This window comes from Lineus longissimus, chromosome 13, assembly GCF_910592395.1.
Source record: "Lineus longissimus chromosome 13, tnLinLong1.2, whole genome shotgun sequence".
NCBI lineage: Eukaryota > Metazoa > Nemertea > Pilidiophora > Heteronemertea > Lineidae > Lineus > Lineus longissimus.
The window spans coordinates 14,884,228-14,904,182 of record NC_088320.1 but is presented as its reverse complement, the minus strand read 5'-3'; the positions used below and the strand labels follow the sequence as shown (position 1 = coordinate 14,904,182).

Genomic DNA, 19,955 nt, shown 5'->3' with positions numbered 1-19,955 from the left:
AGGAGGATATTGTCAAGTAATTTCAGATGATGCACAGACAGTCTCATTTTGACAGGATGTGAAAAATTTACAAAGAGTTTTGTTCGAACTGTCCAACAGGAATTGGAAATTGGCCAACTTAATGAAAAACGAATAGGCGGCTAAGAGAACTTCGTTAAGTGTTTATGTTGGTAGGAGGTTTAATATCTGGCAAATAATGATGCCTTGTTTTCGATGATAATCAATACATTGATGAAATCATTTCCTTGGGGTTTTCTTTTATTCAATCGCTCCAGTTTGTCAGCGATATATAAGCCTAAACACAAATGTTTACCGGACGCCGCATGAGAGTTGGGTATTTCATGCAACATTGAAAAACCAGTTTGAATAAGTCAGGTCTTTTTCATTCCATTCACCAAATAAATCTGGATCATGACGTCACCTCGACAAGGCAGTGATACGCAGCATCGACCAGAAGATTAGTTTATCAATCTTGAACTTGACTTGAACCGAGAGCTTCTTTATCCAGAGAGCTACTTGTCAAAATGCCTGATGGAAACAGCCAAAGCTAGTAGCAATTTTTCTATAAAAATGTGATGATTTGCTCTCTTTTCAGCACATCCATAAAGCGTGGACTATGTTTGTATCCGATACATCTCCTGATTTGTTTCTATAATTTGGTGTTATTCGCCGTTTATACACAACAGAGTGATACGCATGTCGCAGTAACGACCAGAATTGGTCTATCGTGTAACCAAGAGCTTCTTTATCCAGGGGTGCCAACTTAATATTTCATGCTCGTAGATTTGATGGTTAAAACCAGCTGCGATGGCGGCAACTAACGAGGCCATTCCTTTCACCATATCCAGAGAGAATGGAATATGTTTTAATCAAATACTACCTTTGATTGGTTTCTATGATTGGGCGATTTTCACCGTTAATGTACCATTAACATTAATCATGGCAGTAATTGGCTTTCCAGCAAATATACTTGCGATTATTGGTATAGGACATGAGCGGCCATACACATCAACTTCTGTGCTGCTACAAGGTTTAGCGGTTACTGACAGCCTGGTCTTGGTTTCGGTATTATTTGGAAAATCACTGCAAAACTTGTACATCTACACTGGTTTTTGGTTCGAGTATATTTTGTTTCATGTGCAAGCATACAGTTATCTCCGCACACTGATATTCTTTTCAAAGACTGCATCCATCTGTGTCACTGTTTGTGTTGCCACAGAGCGATTCATTGCTGTCTGCAGACCTCTGTGGGCGGCAGCTATATGCACAAAAAGGAACGCCTACATTTCACTATTCGCGATCTGTTTCGGGGCGTTTTTGTATAGAATCCCCCTGTTCCTCTCATACGGAGTCGCATTCAGTTACGACCCTTGTTCGCGTATGATCTTGCCTTGGTGGCATTATACTGACTTGTACTTTGACTATTATTTCTTTACCATATACATAGTAAGCCTTCATATCATTATTAATTCATTGATACCAATAATTAGTCTCTCAATCCTCACCGGCTTGATATTATCTAGCCTCAAGCAACTTCCTCAAGCAACTTCCAACTGTAAATATTAAATACCGGTATCATGATCCGTATCACCGAAACAGAATACAACATCGATATTATAAAACAATTTCTCAAGTTGCGAGGTGGATATTTCTTTTCAAAGGTACGCATCTAGTGTGATTGAATACATTTAATAGGTTTGCAGAAATATATAATCTCTATTTACACTGTTCTCATTACGTGTCCCATTGACTGATAGGTTGACGAAGAGCGTTATGCTGCGTTTCTATCCATATTCGGTGGTTCTCTGCAGTGGTAGTCCGATTGCTAAAAGGAGTTCGAGTTCACCATCATGGAGGTGTTTACGTCGATCAATATCATAAGTTAAAGGAGGATATTGTCAAGTAATTTCAGATGATGCACAGACAGTCTCATTTGGACAGGATGTGAGAAATTTACAGAGAATTTTGTTCGAACTGTCCAACAGGAATTGGAAATTGGCCAACTTAATGAAAAACGAATAGGCGGCTAAGAGAACTTCGTTAAGTGTTAGTGTTGGAACAAATTTTAATATTTGGCCAATAATGATGCCTTGTTTTCGATGATAATCAATACATTGATGAAATCATTTCCTTCGGGTTTTCTTTTATTTTATCGCTCCAGTTAGTCGGCGATATATAAGCCAAAACACAAATGTTTACCGGACGCTGAAAGAAAGTTCGGTTTTTCATGCAACATTGAAAAACCAGTTTAAATAAGTCAGGTCTTTCTCATTCCATTCACCAAATAAATCTGGATCATGACGTCACCTCGACAAGGCAGTGATACGCAGCATCGACCAGAAGATTAGTTTACCAATCTTGACTTGAACCGAGAGCTTCTTTATCCAGAGAGCCACCTGTCAAAATGCCTGATGGAAACTACAGCCAAAGCTAGTAGCATTTTTTCTATAAAAATGTGATGATTCGCTCGTAGACTTTTAGGTAGAAACATATACAATAGTGAGAACTGGCGAGGCCACTTTTTTCAGCACATCCATAAAGCGTGGACTATGTTTGTATACGACACATCTCTTGATTTGTTTCTATAATTTGGTGTAATTCGCCGTTTATACACAACAGAGTGATAAGCATGCAGCAGTAACGACCAGAATTGGTCTATCGTGTAACCAAGAGCTTCTTTATCCAGGGGTGACAACTGGTGAACTGAATGTTACAAAAATATTTATTTCATGCTCGTAGTTTTGACGGTTAAAACCAGTTGCGATGGCGACGACAAACGACGCCATTCCTTTCACCATATCCAGGGAGAAGGGAACATGTTTGTATCCAATTAATCCCTTGATTGGTTTCTATGATTTGGCGGTTTTCACCATTAATGTACAATTAACATTAATCATGACAGTAATTGGCTTTCCAGCAAATATACTTGCAATTATTGGTATAGGACATGAGCGGCCATACACATCGACTTCGGTGCTGCTGCAAGGTTTAGCAGTAACCGATAGTTTAGTCTTGGTTTCGCAAGTATTGGGTGAATCAATGCAGTTCTTGTACAACCATACGGGGTTTTGGTTCAAATATATTTTGTTTCATGCGCACGCATACAATTATCTCCTTACACTGAATTTCTTTTCAAAGACTGCATCCATCTATATCACTATTTGTGTGGCCACAGAGCGATTCATTGCTGTCTGCAGGCCACTGTTGGCGGCAGCTTTATGCACAAAGAGGAATGCCTACATTTCGCTATCCGCAATCTGTTTTGGCGCTCTCTTGTATCGAATCCCTCTGTTCCTCTCAATCGGAGTCACATTCCGTTACGACCCTTGTTCGCGTATGATCCTACCCCGGTGGAAGATCACATCTTTGTACTTTAACTATTACTTCCACATCACCTACATTATAGTCATTCATATCATTATTAATTCATTGATACCAATAACGAGCCTTATAATCTTCACTCGCTTGATATCATTGAGCCTAAATCAGGCGACTACTATACATCTAACCAAGAAAGACGCAGAGCGAGCCAAACTGATTAAGGTGGTTACGCATAGAGTGGTCACAGTGGTGGTGATATTTATTATTCTAGAACTCCCGGGCGGGCTTTCCCAAGTACTTGGAGTAATTAAATCCTATTCAGGTCTCGATATCGACCGTGATGCCTATTATTTTGTTCTCAATATTTCCTACTTTTTGAGCAATTTGAACAGTTTTGTCAATTTCTTTATCTACTGTGCATTGGGACGACGGTTTAGACAAGCCTTGGGAAAGGTATTCAAATGTAACCAAGGCTGATATTTGGTTTGGGAGTAGAATGTCAGAAAACAAATGCTTTTCTCTCACAATTTCGCCCTAGCATGTGGTATCTGGACAATACGAATATTATATACCATCATCAATTACAATTTCCCGGCATTCGAAAAATAAAACGTCATAACATATTCTCTGTGACACGACACGGTTCCTCAATGATATACATGTACGTCATGGTCACTGTGAAGTGCCACGGCCTCTCCTCGTAATATGTTAGCGTCTCTGTGTTGCGACGCGGCCCCTCATTGAAATATGGCAGTATCACTGTGAAGCAACACGGCTCCTCTGTATCGTATCGGGTTGTCACAGTGGTATTGATTTTACATCTCCCAGGCGAGACGTCTCAAATATGGGGACTAATTCCATCATATTCAAGTCTCGATATAGACTATGCCAATTTTGGTATTCTCAATATTTCATACTTTTTGAGCAATTTAAACAGCTTTGTAATTTTTTTATCTACTGTGCAACTGGCCGTCCATTTAGAAAGGCATTGGAGAAGGTGTTTGAATGCAACCAAAAATAAAATGTGGCAGTGAAATGTCCGTAAATACCCCCTAGCTCACATCATTAGACCTATATAGCTGCCGGCGTCAAAGCACGTTGATCAATTAGAAGAGAATAATAGTGTTCATTAAGTGGCATAATTGAAGTGTAAAATGGCTTCTTTGCTAGACTTGGTAGATTTATTGAGAACATCATCAGGCGACTGCGAATGTATCATGGGTATTGGGGGGATATGATCACAGTGATGTATGAACCGTTAAGTAGTATTACGAAGAACTGCATCTTACAGTTAACTTAAACATTAAACCGATTTCTTCCATTGTTCAGCATTCAACAATTTTCCCTATTCATAAAAACCGAACACAGCGCCGATAATATAAAGTTATTTCTCCAGTTGCAAGGTGGACATTTGTTTTCAAAATTACGCATCTTGTGCTGATAGGTTGACGAAGAGCGTTATGCTGCGTTTCTATCCATATTCGGTTGTTCTCTGCAGTGGTAGTCCGATTGCTAAAAGGAGTTCGAGTTCACAATCATGGAGGTGTTTACGTCGATCAATATCATAAGATAAAGGAGGATATTGTTAAGTAATTTCATGTGATTCACGAAGAGTCTCACTTTGAAACGGATGTTTGCAAATTACAGAGTTTCGTTCGAAGTACACCATAGGAATAGGAAATTGACCAACTGAATGAAAAACGAATAGACGACTGAGAGAACTTCGGTATCAGTTAGTGGTGGTAGTTTAACGATTTGCAATTTGACGCGCTGTTTCCGATGATAATCAACACATTGATGAAATCAGTCCATTGGGGTTTGTGTTCTTTAATCACTCCTGTTGGTCGGCAAGATACATGTGACTGATATGTTGTCAGCAAGACATAATACAAATGTTCGCCGCATGAAAGCCAGGTATTTCATCCAACATAGTTTGGATCATCAAGTCAACATGGTCAAGTATTTCTCATTCAACAAATGATTCAACAAAATCAGCGAATAAAACTTGATCATGACTTCACCTCGACACGGGATTTAATATGCAGCAATGACTTGCACATCAGTGCATCGATCTTTACTTGAGGTATAACCGAGAGCTTCTTTATCCAGAGAGCAAACTGATGGAAGCTACAGTCAAAGCTAGTAGACATTGATTTGCTCGTTGATTTTGAGGTAAAACACATCGACGATGGTGACAACTGACGAGGTCATTCTTTTCAGCTCACCCATAAAGCATGGACTATGTTTGTATCCGATACTCTTGATTTGTTTCTATAATTTGGTGTTATTCGCCGTTTATACACAACAGAGTGATACGCATGCAGCAGTAACGACCAGAATTGGTCTATCGTGTAACCAAGAGCTTCTTTATCCAGGGGTGCCAACTGGTGAACTAGATGTTACGAAAAAATTTCTTTTAAGCTCGTAGATTTGAAGGTAAAAACCAGCTGCGATGGCGACAACTAACGAGACCATTCCTTTCACCATATCCAGAGAGAATGGTACATGTTTGTATCCAATACTACCTTTGATTGGTTTCTTTAGTTTGGTGGTTTTCACCGTTAATGTACCACTAACATTAATCATGGCAGTAATTGGCTTTCCAGCAAATATACTTGCGATTATTGGCATAGGATATGAGCGGCCATACACATCTACTTCTGTGCTGCTACAAGGTTTAGCAGTAACCGATAGTTTAGTCTTGGTTTCGCAAGTATTGGGTGAATCAATGCGGGTCTTGTACGACTATACGGGGTTTTGGTTAGAGTATGTTATGTTTCATGCGCACGCATACAGTTATCTCCGCACAATGATTTTCTTTTCAAAGACTGCATCCATTTATATTACAATTTGTGTTGCCACTGAGCGATTCATTGCTGTCTGTAGGCCTCTGTTGGCGGCAGCTTTATGCACAAAGAGGAATGCCTACATTTCGCTATCCGCAATCTGTTTTGGCGCCTTCTTGTATCGAATACCCTTGTTCCTCTCGTACGGAGTCAAATTCCGTTATAACCCTTGCTCGCGTATGATCTTTCCTACGTGGTATTTAACTGACTTGCTTCATGACTATTATTTCTATATCATATACATGGTAAGCCTTCATATAATTATCAATTCATTGATACCAATAATTAGTCTCTCAATCCTCACCGGCTTGATATTATCTAGCCACAAGCAGGCGACTACTTCTCATCTCACAAGAGTGACGTACATCGAGAAAAACAAATGAGGATGGTTACGTATCGGGTGGTGACCGTGGTGGTTATATTTATAATACTAGAGATGCCAGGCGGGCTTTCTCAAATAAGTGGAGCAATTCAAGTATACTCAAGTCTCCATTTAGACATTTTTATCTATTGGAGTGTTCTCGATATTTCATACTTTCTGAGAAATTTAAACAGTTTTGTTAATTTCTTCATCTACTGTTCAACGGGCCAACGGTTTAGACAAGCCCTGCGGAAGGTATTTAAGTGTCAACGAAGATTGCCATGATGTCACGAATTCCCGATCTTCTAAAATGTAGAGGGTCAGTTTTGTTTCTGCCTACAAAAAAGGAAACAAGAAGCGACTACATCGCCCTGTGGCAGTGGTTGAAACAAGCTCATTTCGATCATGAGTCATATGAAACCCTTTGTTTTTATTAATGTCGAAAATAAAGATTTTCGTCTCGCTCTCAGGGGGCCCCATCTTAAAGGAGTTGGCGGTTTTCTACTTCAATATGTTTGTTGTTCCCCTGTTTTATCAGTACCTCATTTTCTGAAAATGTTCGAAGTTTTTTTCTAATTTAGTTTCAACTCGTACAGTATAACTCATTATTCGTAGCGCAGGAAGCGTCTTCCAGCTGCCCGAGTGCCCCGTGGTCGACTTTCAACTTCGTCCCCGTCATTGCATCTACGCATTTCATCATATAGAAATGCGATTTATGATTTCACACCAGGCGACGCCATTTTGTTTCCCATATTTTGCGCACTGTTCCACAATTTAATCATAGAAATGACGTTATGGAAATTCCCTTCCTATGTATATCATGTCTCGCATGCCTCTGTGTGCGCGGGCCGAGTTGCAACAGGCGAACGAGGTTTACAATGAAGATTAACACCAGATACCTTGTTCACAGGAACTTTTCCAGAGTTTGCACTGAATGACTTACCTCTTCTGGCGCGGTTCATTTATTTAAGCGTGCGAGTTGTCGCGTTGTTAGTTTCTTGTTTTTCTGCCGCTGAAGACCATCACAGCACGTGCTAATTTATACGCAAACAACGGTCCAGTTCCTGTTAAGGTTTGGGTCTGGAACAAGGGTGTGGTCAAGGGCGTGGTTAAGCGTAGTCAGACACGTTAAGACACCTGGAGTGAAGTTCTGAGTGGAGAACATGTTTTTTAGTTTGTGGACAGTTTTGGTTTCGCCAGTATTTGTTGAATCAATGCAGGTCCTATACGATAACGCGGGTTTTTGGTTCGAATATATTTGGTTTCATGCACACGTTATCCCCGCACACTGATATTCTTGTGAAAGTCTGCATCAATCTGAGTCATTGTTTGTGTTGACACAGAACGATTCATTACTATTCATTTGCTATCCGAAATCTCTTTGGCGCTTTCTTGTCTAGAATCCCTCTGTTCCTCTCGTACCAGCTGTCATTTCGTTTCTACCCTTGCTCACGTATGATATTACACAGCATTATTCTTTAACTGTTATTTCTCTCTCAGCTACGTCATTATAAACTCATTGATACCGATAATTAGCCTCACAATCCTCACCTCGCTTGATATCATCTAACCTCAAGCAGGCGACCACTGCTCATCTCACCAAGAATGTCGTATAATATTTACTAGAGAAGGCAAAGGAGGTCGCAGTTGGTCTAATGATGGATCTAAGGGAACGATTCCAGCTTGTAAGATGGTACAGCTCAGAACCAGAGATTTTGAAGTCACTGCCAGAATCAGCTGAAGTTAAGTCGTCGGTGAATCGGAGTGAAGGTATAGCAATTAGAGACACAGAATCAACTCCTGGAATGGTTTGGAGGATACAACTAGTTACAGAAACCCTGACCTGAACAAAGCGAACACAAGAAGAGGAGCGTTGGCTGTAGGTTGCTCAATATTCTATCCCCTCGGACTCATCTCACCGATGGTTTTAAGAGGCAGGATGCTAATGCAAGAAATGGTGAAGGAGAAGCTTGAACGGGACACCAAACTCCACAGAGCCTGCTGAAATGTTGGAAGAATTGGAAACAAGAAGTGGATAACGTCAGTAGCTGGGAAATAGACTAATGTACAAATCGACTCTTGGGAATAGTGAACAGCCGTCAGTTGCATGTCTTCAGCGACTCCAGTGGATCAAGATATGGCGTTACCAGAAGTGCGTTCATTGATGATACTTGTACAGAAGGAGCCTTCTCATCCATGAGGTCTTCTGCAGTGTAGGGACAAGAGATTAAAATCATTTTTGGGTGCGTATTTATGCTATCTAGGTGTGATATAAAGAGGGCTCAATGTTCTCTGGGTCCTATCGAAATATTCGAAGCATTCCCATGATTCTATGTTCTCCCTTCCTGAGCGTCAGGGCATTTCACTCTACCAGCTGCGATAGGAGCACACGACTGACCCTGGTTATCTACAGGGTGGCCCAGAATTATTTTCCCCGGTACACAATTGAATTCCATTGTGTATCCATTGTGTGAAGTAATAGTGATGATGTTCCCCGATCGAGTCCGATATTGACCCCGCGGTGTTTTTTTGGTCTGCAAAAACTTCTTTTTGTCACGAGTGACTGACATACGTATACCATCAGGATTTTAATTTCCGATTGAACACAGCTCGGAGGGTTAAAATCACTTTCATTGTGTTATGTACCTAAACATTTGAATACTGTTGGTGCAGCCTGTATGCGCGAAGTTCGCCTAATTGATATTGATAACAATTCAGGAACGTATTATGTATAACCTGGACTGAATAAATACCGCCAGAGCTGTAGTTAACAGACGCATGAAAAACGACACTTATCTTCGCTCACTACTCTAATTAAGCTGCCGTTTTTAATGCAAAGCAAAATTATTTTTTTCACGAAATTTTATCAGTGTGATCTTTCGAACACCGAACGTGGCGTCATGATCAGGAGAGCTGAACATCATTTTAATAACTTCTGACGACATAAATTTAGTAGGAGCAAGTGTTCCTTGTCTCAATTTGCTTCAGGACAAGTGCTTTAGATACTTAAAGAAATGGTGCCTCGTTTCCGGAATCATGAGACCTGAAGGTAATGACTTCTGGGAATGAACATTGAATCAACCTCCGTCTTAACGGTGTTATACTATTTCTATTACTAACGGTTTAGTAACCTTGGTGCTAACTTTAGACATGTGGATAAAGATTAGAGGTCTAGGATGGGACGGTGGGGTGCTGGGGGGGGGGGGGGGGGGTTACAGTGATGTATGAACCGTTTAGCAATATACACAGAAGAGCTGCCTCCAACAATAATTGTTCGATTTCTGGCGTTGTTCAGCATTTAACAAAACCGATCACCGAAACAGAATACAACATCGATATTATAAAACAATTTCTCCAGTTGCAAGGTGGATATTTGTTTTCAAAGGTACGCATCTATTGTGATTGAATTGAAACTTTTTGAATAGGTTTGCAGAAATACTAGTATATATGTTCTCTATTCACACTGTTCTCAGTTCGTGTTCCATCGACTGATAGGTTGACGAAGAGCGTTATGCTAATTTCTATCCATATTCGTGGTTCTCTGCAGTGGTAGTCCGATTGTTAAAAGGAGTTCGAGTTCACCATCATGGAGGTGCTTACGTCGATCAATATCATAAGATAAAGGAGGATATTGTCAATAAATTTTAGCTGATGCACAGACAGTCTAATTGGGTTCGGATGTGAGAAAGTTACAGAGAGTTTTGTTCGAACTGTCCAACAGGAATTGGAAATTGGCCAACTGAATGAAAAACGAATAGGCAGCGAAGAGAGCTTCGTTGTTAGTGTTGGTAGGAGGTTTAATATTTGGCAAATAATGATGCCTTGTTTTTGATGATAATCAATACATCGATGAAATCATTTCCTTTGGGTTTCGTTTTCTTCAATCGCTCCAGTTTGTCGGCAATATATAAGCCAAAACACAAATGTTTACCGGACGCCGCATGAAAGTTCGGTTTTTCATGCAACATTGAAAAACCAGTTTGAATAAGTCAGGTCTTTCTCATTCCATTCACCAAATAAATCTGGATCATGACGTCACCTCGACAAGGCAGTGATACGCAGCATCGACCAGAAGATTAGTTTATCAATTTAGACTTGAACCGAGAGCTTCTTTATCCAGAGAGGAGCCTTACAAAATGCCTCATAGTAGCATTTTTTTCTATAAAATTTTGATGATTTCCTCGTAAATTTTAAGGTAAACACATCTACGATGGTGACATCTGGCGAGGCCACTTTTTTCAGCACATCCATAAAGCGTGGACTATGTTTGTATCCCACACATCGCTTGATTTGTTTCTATAATTTAGTGTTATTCGCCGTTTACACACAACGGAGTGATGTGCATGTCGCAGTAACGACCAGAAAATTGGTCTATCGTGTAACCAAGAGCTTCTTTATCCAGGGATGCCAACTGGTGAACTAGCTGTTACAAAAATATATATTTTATATTCGCAGATTTGACAGTTAAAACCAGCTGCGATGGCGACAACTAACGACACCATTGCTTTCACCACGTCCAGAGAGAATGGAACATGTTTGTATCCAATATATCCTTTGATTGGTTTCTATGATTTGGCGGTTTTCACCGTTAACGTACCATTAACATTAATCATTGCAGTAATTGGCTTTCCAGCAAATATACTTGCAATTATTGGCATAGGATATGAGCGGCCATACACATCAACTTCGGTGCTGCTACAAGGTTTAGCCGTTGCTGACAGTCTGGTATTGGTTTCGGTAGTATTTGGCAAATCATTGCAAGACTTGTACAACTACACTGGTTTTTGGTTCGAGTATATTTTGTTTCATACGCACACATACAGTTATCTCCGCACACTCATATTCTTTTCAAAGACTGCATCCATCTGTGTCACTGTTTGTGTTGCCACTGAGCGATTCATTGCTGTCTGCAGACCTCTGTGGGCGGCAGCTCTATGCACAAAAAGGAACGCCTACATTTCTCTATTCGCGATCTGTTTCGGGGCGTTGTTGTATAGAATCCCCCTGTTCCTCTCATATGGAGTCGAATTCCATTACGACCCTTGCTCGCGTATGATTTTGCCTTGGTGGCATTATACTGACTTGTACTTTGACTATTATTTTGATCTGATATACATAGTAAGCCTTCATATCATTATCAATTCATTGATACCAATAATTAGTCTCTCAATCCTCACCGGCTTGATATTATCTAGCCTAAAGCAGGCGGTTACTTCTCGTCTCACCAAGAATGACGTACAGCGAGACAAACAAATGAGGATGGTTACGTATCGAGTGGTGACCGTGGTGGTTATATTTATAACACTGGAGATGCCAGGCAGGCTTTCTCAAATAAGTGGAGCAATTCAATCATACTCAAGTCTCGCTTTAGACATTTATATCTATTGGAGTGTTCTCGAAATTTCATACTTTCTGAGCAATTTAAACAGTTTTGTTAATTTCTTCATTTACTGTTCAACAGGCCAACGGTTCAGACAAGCCCTGCGAAAGGTATTTCAGTGTCGCCGAAGTTGATATTGCAATGATAACACGAATTCCCGATCTTCTTGTGAAATCTAGAGGTTGGCTCTTGTTTCTGCCAAAAAGAAGCAAGAAGCGACTACATCGCCCTGTGGCAGTGGTTGAAACAAGATGATTTTGATCATGAGTCATATGAAACCCTTTGTTTTGATTAATGTCGAAAATAAAAGCATTCACCTCACTCTCCGGGCCCCATCTTAAAGGAGTTGCCGGTTTTCTACTTCAATATGTTTGTTTTTCCCTGTTTTATCAATATCTATTTTTTCTGAAAGTGTTCGAAGTCTTTTTCTGATTGAGTTTCAAATCGTACAGTAAAACTCATTGTTCGTTATTCGTTATTAGTAGCGCGGGAAGCGTCTTCCAGCTGCCCGAATGCCCCGAGGTCGACTTTCAGCTTCGGCCCCGTCATTGCATCTACGCATTTCATCATATAGGAATGCGATTTATTTTTACACACCTGACGACGCCGATTGGTTACCCATATTTTCGGCACTTATTCATAATTCATTCATGAGAACTAGTATTGGGCAATTCGCCTAACAGCAAATTGCAGACCATATCCCTGGTGAAAGTATTTTGTCATGTTGAGAAATTAGGTTTGCACCAGGATATAACCAGATAAATCAGAGGCAAATAACCCTGAATAACCAGCTGAATTAGGTTGTGACAGTAGGTGCATCATAAATACTAGAAATAGCGATGGTTCTGGGACTGCAACAACTCAGCATATGGATGGTCAGAATCCAGCAGACAACATGTAATCTGAATCTCAACATCTTTCGTATCTTTTGACGAGTTTTCTGGTCGAGTGAGGGAAACCAGTTGGCCCTCTGATATGGCTGGTGGGGATGAAAGCTCCCAATGTTGGGACGACCAATAAATGAGAGTTGAACATTGAATTCCTTTGAAGTGTAGGTTGTGACGAGTCAGGCCAGTTTGTGCACGATTACAACATAGGGGTAACTAGTTGCAACAATCCTTTTTCAGTGTAGATTGTGAAGGAATAGTCTTGATCTTTCAATGAATTCCTTTGGTATGGTGCAACAAACCAGTCCAGTAGATATATACATGGTCATAGCATACGGCATCGAGACAACCAGTATGCAAGGTTACGGCCAGGCCCAAGGGGTATGACCGATCAGCACTAAGAGTAAAAACGTAACATGCAATAATATCTTTTTAAACTAACTGCCACAGTAGGTTTATTTATTCAGTCTTTTTGAAGTAAAAGTATTACAGTGAAAAAGAACGAAATACGCCTGGAATATTATACTGGTTTGTCTTCGGACGGCAAATTCAGCACTGCACCGATGTCAAAGTTAAGACGGTTATACGACTTTGCCTCATCAGCTCCTCGTGGTCAAGGCTCCTATATCCGTGACTGATGCGGTCGCAGAACAGAACAGATGCTGATCATCCCCGTCAGGCTGTAAAACAGAGCGAGGAAATATTTTAACTTCACCAGAAGTTTTATCATTCATTATTCAGACCAACAGACACTGTTACCTGCTAATAGTCTATGAATTTCATTGTCATAATTCAGAACAAACACTTATCACCTTTGCTGACAATATTTTCAGAAGGTGTGTATACATTCGTGTGTCCATTTACACTGCACGTGTATACGTGCTTTACTGTACATTTCTATAGGAGTGAGCAGGATGTACAGAAAAACGATCTCCAAAACTGTTGCTTTCGCGACACGTTAAGCGAGGTTTCAGCAATTATTTTCAGTGAAGGTATATCTCATGTGTAGAGTCTGGGTGATTTTGAGACATTCTTAGGTGTTTAAGGCGCACAGTTTGATGAAACTTGCCCGAATTCGTAATTTTTTTGATGAATGTATATCCGCCATTGCGGGGATCTGGAAACTTTTGGATGACAAGTTTGCCTCAAAAGATGGACGTGCTCCCTATAATCACCCAAACTAACAGCCAATATATATTCTTAAGATCCTTTTCTTGACCTCTGATGAGTTAATTTTGTCTGATGCAGTGTTTCAACACAAATTTGAGGGCGATTACAATCACGAAAAATTCACACTCACCCAGTCTAGAATGAGTAGACGAAATGTCTGTTGGCTCTTCCATGTAGCGGGTATCCTCCCACCTGTTCAGGTCGGGACAGATCAACGTTGAGCAACTTGCGTAATCGGTAAAAACGCGGGAGGCAGTGCTATTACCGGAACGGGTCAGAACCGGCGATTTTCATCAAAAATCACCCGAAAACTAAAAAAGTAAGCAACGGCTGCAAAAATAAAGTACACGTTGTTCGTTAGCAGGTTATGAAACGTAACCTAACCAAATTTCAGGTCGTTCCGTGCGGCAGTTTCGGAGATACGTGTCGAAAACCACATCTCTCGGGTCCTGGCGATCGGCTCAGTAAAAACAATAGACCATATCCACGGAGTTGTGGATATGGTCTAATGACGTTATGGGAATTTCCTCCCTATGTAAACCATGTCTCTCATGTCTCAGTGTACGCAGGCCAAGATGCAACAGGCGAACGATGTTTACAATGATGATAAACACCAGGTACCTTGTTCACAGGAACTTTACCCACAGTTTGCACTGAATGACTTACCTCTTCTGGCTTGGTTCATTTGTTTTACGCGCGATTTGTCACGTTGTTAGTTTCTTGTTTTTCTGCCGGTGAAGACAATTACGGCACGTGCTAATTTATACGCAAACAATGGACCCAGTTAAGGTCTGGGACAAGGGTGTGGTCAAGGGCGTGGTTAAGCGTAGTCAGACACGTTAATACACATCGAGTGAAGTTCTGAGTAGAATACATATTTTTTTAGTTTGTGGACAGAATTGGTTTCGCCAGTATTTGTTGAATCGATGCCGGTCCTGTGCGACTACACGGGTTTTTGGTTCGAGTGTATTTGGTTTCATACGCACGCATACAGTTATCTCCGCACACTGATTTTTTTCTTAAAGTCTGCATCATTTTGTGTCACTCTTTGTGTTGCCACAGAGCGATTCATTGCTGTCTGCAGGTCACTGTGGGCGGCAGCTTTTATGCACAAAAAGGAATGCCTGCATTTCTCCATTCGCGATCTGTTTTGGGGCGATTTTGTAAAGAATCCCTCTATACACACAAGAACTGCCTCCAACAGTAAACTTAAACATTAAATACCGGTATCATGATCCGTATCACCGAAACAGAATACAACATCGATATTAAAAAACAATTTCTCAAGTTGCGAGGTGGATATTTCTTTTCAAAGGTACGCATCTAGTGTGATTGAATTGAAACACGTTTAATAGGTTTGCAGAAATATATAATCTCTATGCACACTGTTCTCATTACGTGTCCCATTGACTGATAGGTTGACGAAGAGCGTTATGCTGCGTTTCTATCCATATTCGGTGGTTCTCTGCAGTGGCAGTCCGATTGCTAAAAGGAGTTCGAGTTCACCAACATGGAGGTGTTACGTCATTCAATATCATAAGTTAAAGGAGAATATTGTCAAGTAATTTCAGATGATGCACAGACAGTCTCATTTGGACAGGATGTGAGAAATTTACAGAGAGTTTTGTTCGAACTGTCCAACAGGAATTGGAAATTGTCCAACAGAATGAAAAACGAATTGGCGGCTAAGTGAACTTCGTTAGGTGTTGATGTTGGAACGAAGTTTAATATCTGGCAAATAATGATGCCTTGTTTTCGATGATAATCAATACATTGATGAAATCATTTCCTTTGGGTTTTCTTTTATTTAATCGCTCCAGTTAGTCGGCGATATATAAGCCTAAACAGAAATGTTTACCGGACGCCGCATGAAAGTTGGGTAATTCATGCAACATTGAAAAACCAGTTTGAATAAGTCAGGTCTTTCTCATTCCATTCACCAAATAAATCTGGATCATGACGTCACCTCGACAAGGCAGTGATACGCAGCATCGACCAGAAGATTAGTTCATCAATTTTGACTTTAACCGAGAGCTTCTTTATCCAGACAGCCACCTGTCAAAATGCCTGATGGAAACAGCCAAAGTTAGTAGGAATTTTTCGATAAAATGTGATGATTCGCTCGTAGAATTTTAGGTAGAAACATTTACAATGGTGAGAACTGGCGAGGCCACTCTTTTTAGCACATTGATAAAGCTTGGACTATGTTTGTATCCGATATAACGCTTGATTGGGTTCTATAATTTGGTGTTATTCGCCGTTTATACACAACAGAGTGATAAGCATGCAGCAGTAACGACCAGAAAATTGGTCTATCGTGTAACCAAGAGCTTCTTTATTCAGGGATGCCAACTGGTGAACTAGATGTTACAAAATTATCTATTTCATGCTCGTAGATTTGACGGTTAAACCAACTGCGATGGCGACAACAAACGCTACCATTACCTTTACTATATACAGAGAGAATAGAACATGTTTGTATCCAATACTGCCTTTGATTGGTTTCTATGATTTTGCGGTTTTTACCGTTAATGTACCATTGGCATTAATCATGGCAGTAATTGGCTTTCCAGCAAATATACTTGCAATTATTGGTATAGGACATGAGCGGCCATACACATCAACTTCGGTGCTGCTACAAGGTTTAGCAGTAACCGATAGTTTAGTCTTGATTTCGCAAGTATTTGGTGAATCAATGCAGGCCCTGTATAACTATACGGGATTTTGGTTCGAGTATATTTTGTTGCATGCGCACGCATACAGTTATCTCCGCACACTGATATTCTTTTCAAAGACTGCATCCATCTATATCACTTTTTGTGTTGCCACTGAGCGATTCATTGCAGTCTGCAGGCCACTGTTGGCGGCAGCTTTATGCACAAAGAGGAATGCCTACATTTCGCTATCCGCAATCTGTTTTGGCGCCTTCTTGTATCGAATACCCCTGTTCCTCTCGTACGAGGTGACATTTCGTTACGACCCTTGCTCACGTATGATCCTACCCTGGTGGAAGTACACAACTTTGTACTTTAACTATTACTTCGACATCACCTACATTAGAGTCATTCATATCATTATTAATTCATTGATACCAATAACGAGCCTTATAATCTTCACTCGCTTGATATCATTGAGCCTAAATCAGGCGACTACTAGACATCTCACCAAGAAAGACGCAGAGCGAGCCAAATTGATTAAGATGGTTACGCATAGAGTGGTGACAGTGGTGGTGATATTTATAATTCTAGAACTCCCGGGCGGGCTTTCCCAAGTACTTGGATTAATTCAATTCTATTCAGGTCTCGATATCGACAGTAATGCTTATTTTGGCGTTCTCGATATTTGCTACTTTCTGAGCAATTTGAACAGTTTTGTCAATTTCTTCATCTACTGTGCATTGGGACGACGGTTTAGACAAGCCTTGGGAAAGGTATTCAAATGTAACCAAAACTGATACTTGGTTTGGGAGTAGAGTGTCAGAAAACAAATGCTTTTCTCACACAATTTAGCCCTAGCATGTGGTATCTGGACAATAAGGATAAAATAGACCATCATCAATACAATCTCCCGGTATTAGAAAAATAAAACGTCATAACATCTCTGTGAAGCAACACGGCTCCTCAGTGATATACATGTAAGTAACCCGGCTGTCACAGGGGTATTGATTTTACATCTCCCAGGCGAGATGTCACAAATACGTTGACTAATTCCATCCTCTTCAAGACTCGATATCGACTAGACCAATTTTTGTATTCTCAATATTTCATACTTTTTGAGCAATTTAAACAGCTTTGTCATGTTTTTCATCTACATGAACTGTGCAACGGGCCGTCGGTTTAGACAGGCATTGGAGAAGGTGTTTGAATGCAACAAAACATAAATATGGCATTGAAATGTCCGTAAATACCCCCTAGCTCACATCATTAAGACCTATATAGCTGCCGGCGTCAAAGCACGTTGATAAACTAGAAGAGAATAACAGAGAATGACTTCGGTATAAGTAAGTGGTGGTGGTTTAACGCGCTGTTTCCAATGATAATCAACACGTTGATGAAGTCGGTTCCATTGGGGTTTGTGTTCTTTACTCACTTCTATTTGTCATCAAGATATATGCGACTGATATGTTGTCAGAAAGACATAATACAAATGTTAGCCGCATGAAAGCCAGGTATTTCATCCCACATACTATTACAATTTGGATCATCAAGTTAACATCAAGTATTTCTCACTCGACAAATAAATTCATCAAAATCAACGAATAAAACTTTGTGTGTGGGGAGGCTTGGAGGCTGTTGGCTCGGGGGGGGGGGGGGCATATTACACAATTTCATTGTCCCACGTTAAACATGGATGCGCAGTAGTTCAACGTGCATAGCTGTTGAGCACATGCAAGCATACCGTAGTTTCCAAGTGAGAATTGTCGGTCGACAAGACTGTTCGGCTCATTTATTCACGGGGTTATCGTCCCTCGAATAGCACCATTTCACAGTCTAGTATAAGTGCATTGCGCCGATATTTGATTTCAATGAAGGGCTAAAATACTATGAAGTCATTCATTTGCGTTATATAATACTCTGTAATTTCACTGATTTTTAGCGTTTGACATTTTCAGTTTCCGCTTTATACTATTTATTATCCATTTCGCTGTGTGTAGTAATAATGATTCTAATAATTTAAGGTTATTTATTTTACCAACAGTATTGTCCTGCTAATTAGAGTGTGTTGACATAAACCCTATGTTTTGCCGTACGAGAAAGCTCGACATAAGGTCATACTTGAAAAGAAAACATAATATGAAACATGATGACAACATGTTTTTGAATGCAAGACATGCATCTCGCGGAAAAAAATTGTTCTCCCTCTATTATACGACGGCGATTTTCGAAAATGTTTTGGCGCAGTATGATATTCGTCCGCCCTGCCACCTGTTGGTATTCGGTGTGACTATTAATGCAAATAGATAGTGCTGTTTATGCACTGGCGTTACGCTTTTAAAACGGACACAAGTACCCAAAACTAGCCATGCCACCTGTGCATATTTGATGTTACCTCGATATTCTAAGAGCGGTTTCGTCTGCAGCCACCTGCTGATCCGGACCATGATTAATAATGTGAACAAACTGATATTGAAACACAGTGGCAACCCCAACTGTAAGGCAAATGTTTGTCTACAAACAGATGTATTAAAATGCTGTACAAAAAGATGACTGGTGTATAAAAAGCTCACTTATTTGGTGTTAGGCAAACTCGACAGTATCGCGGAATCACTTAGGAGTTGAATAAATTAACACACATATTAGAAGCATACCATGTTTTATTCACTCTCTACTTTACTATGCTATGGTATATGCTAACAGGAACATCAAACTAAACTTAACGATTTTCTAAGGCGCCGTTTCCCTAGGACTAAAACATTGGCATGTCTAGCCTTATCATATGACTGGCCATGAACCATTGTACAATTTAAGCTTCTATGCCGGAGAGGATGTTAAGACATCGTTTGACCTAAATTAACAGAGCAGCTGAAATGTTCAAACAGGGTGCCTGGACTGGATTGTTATTTGTTCCATCAAAGATCAAAATGCAGAGTTTTTCGATCTATTTAAATGCCCTGCAGTAAAGGTTTTCTTCCTCAGGAGTTATGCAGTGAATTCACACATGGAAAACGACAAATCAAATGTAATACTGTGGTGAGCACTGTCAGACAATTCCAGCTAGTGGGTTGAATTTAGTTTGAGATGATCTCGAAGCTTTTGTATAATAGAGTTGATGTGCTACATTATTTCGCTTGGAAATCGTACGCATATAATATCCTTGTAGTTGTCGTCCTTCAGTTGCAATTGAAACTCCACACGAATCTGAAACGAGAAAGATCCAATCAATATCAATTCAGCGGCCTTTAGAAATATGTGGTTGTGGTTTGGGGGGGGGGGGGGGGGTTGCGGGCACTTTTCTAACACCTTAACAGTATATCAATTCATTGGAACTAA

The 19,955-nt window shown here is 40.3% G+C and overlaps 1 protein-coding gene across 2 annotated transcripts in view; it reads right to left on the bottom strand.

The window, feature by feature from the left end:
* LOC135498016 (NPC intracellular cholesterol transporter 2-like) overlaps nucleotides 1–19,955 on the bottom strand; it is a 98,129-nt gene that overhangs the window by 44,238 nt on the left and 33,936 nt on the right. The window contains exon 4 of one of the 2 annotated variants that reach the window (XM_064788130.1): nucleotides 19,247–19,823. The exons of the other annotated variant lie outside the window; for it this stretch is intronic. Coding sequence (XP_064644200.1) covers nucleotides 19,740–19,823 — 84 coding nt within the window. The 3' untranslated portion in view covers nucleotides 19,247–19,739. Of the gene's footprint in view, nucleotides 1–19,246; nucleotides 19,824–19,955 lie in introns of those variants that run through there. 2 annotated transcript variants of the gene reach the window in all.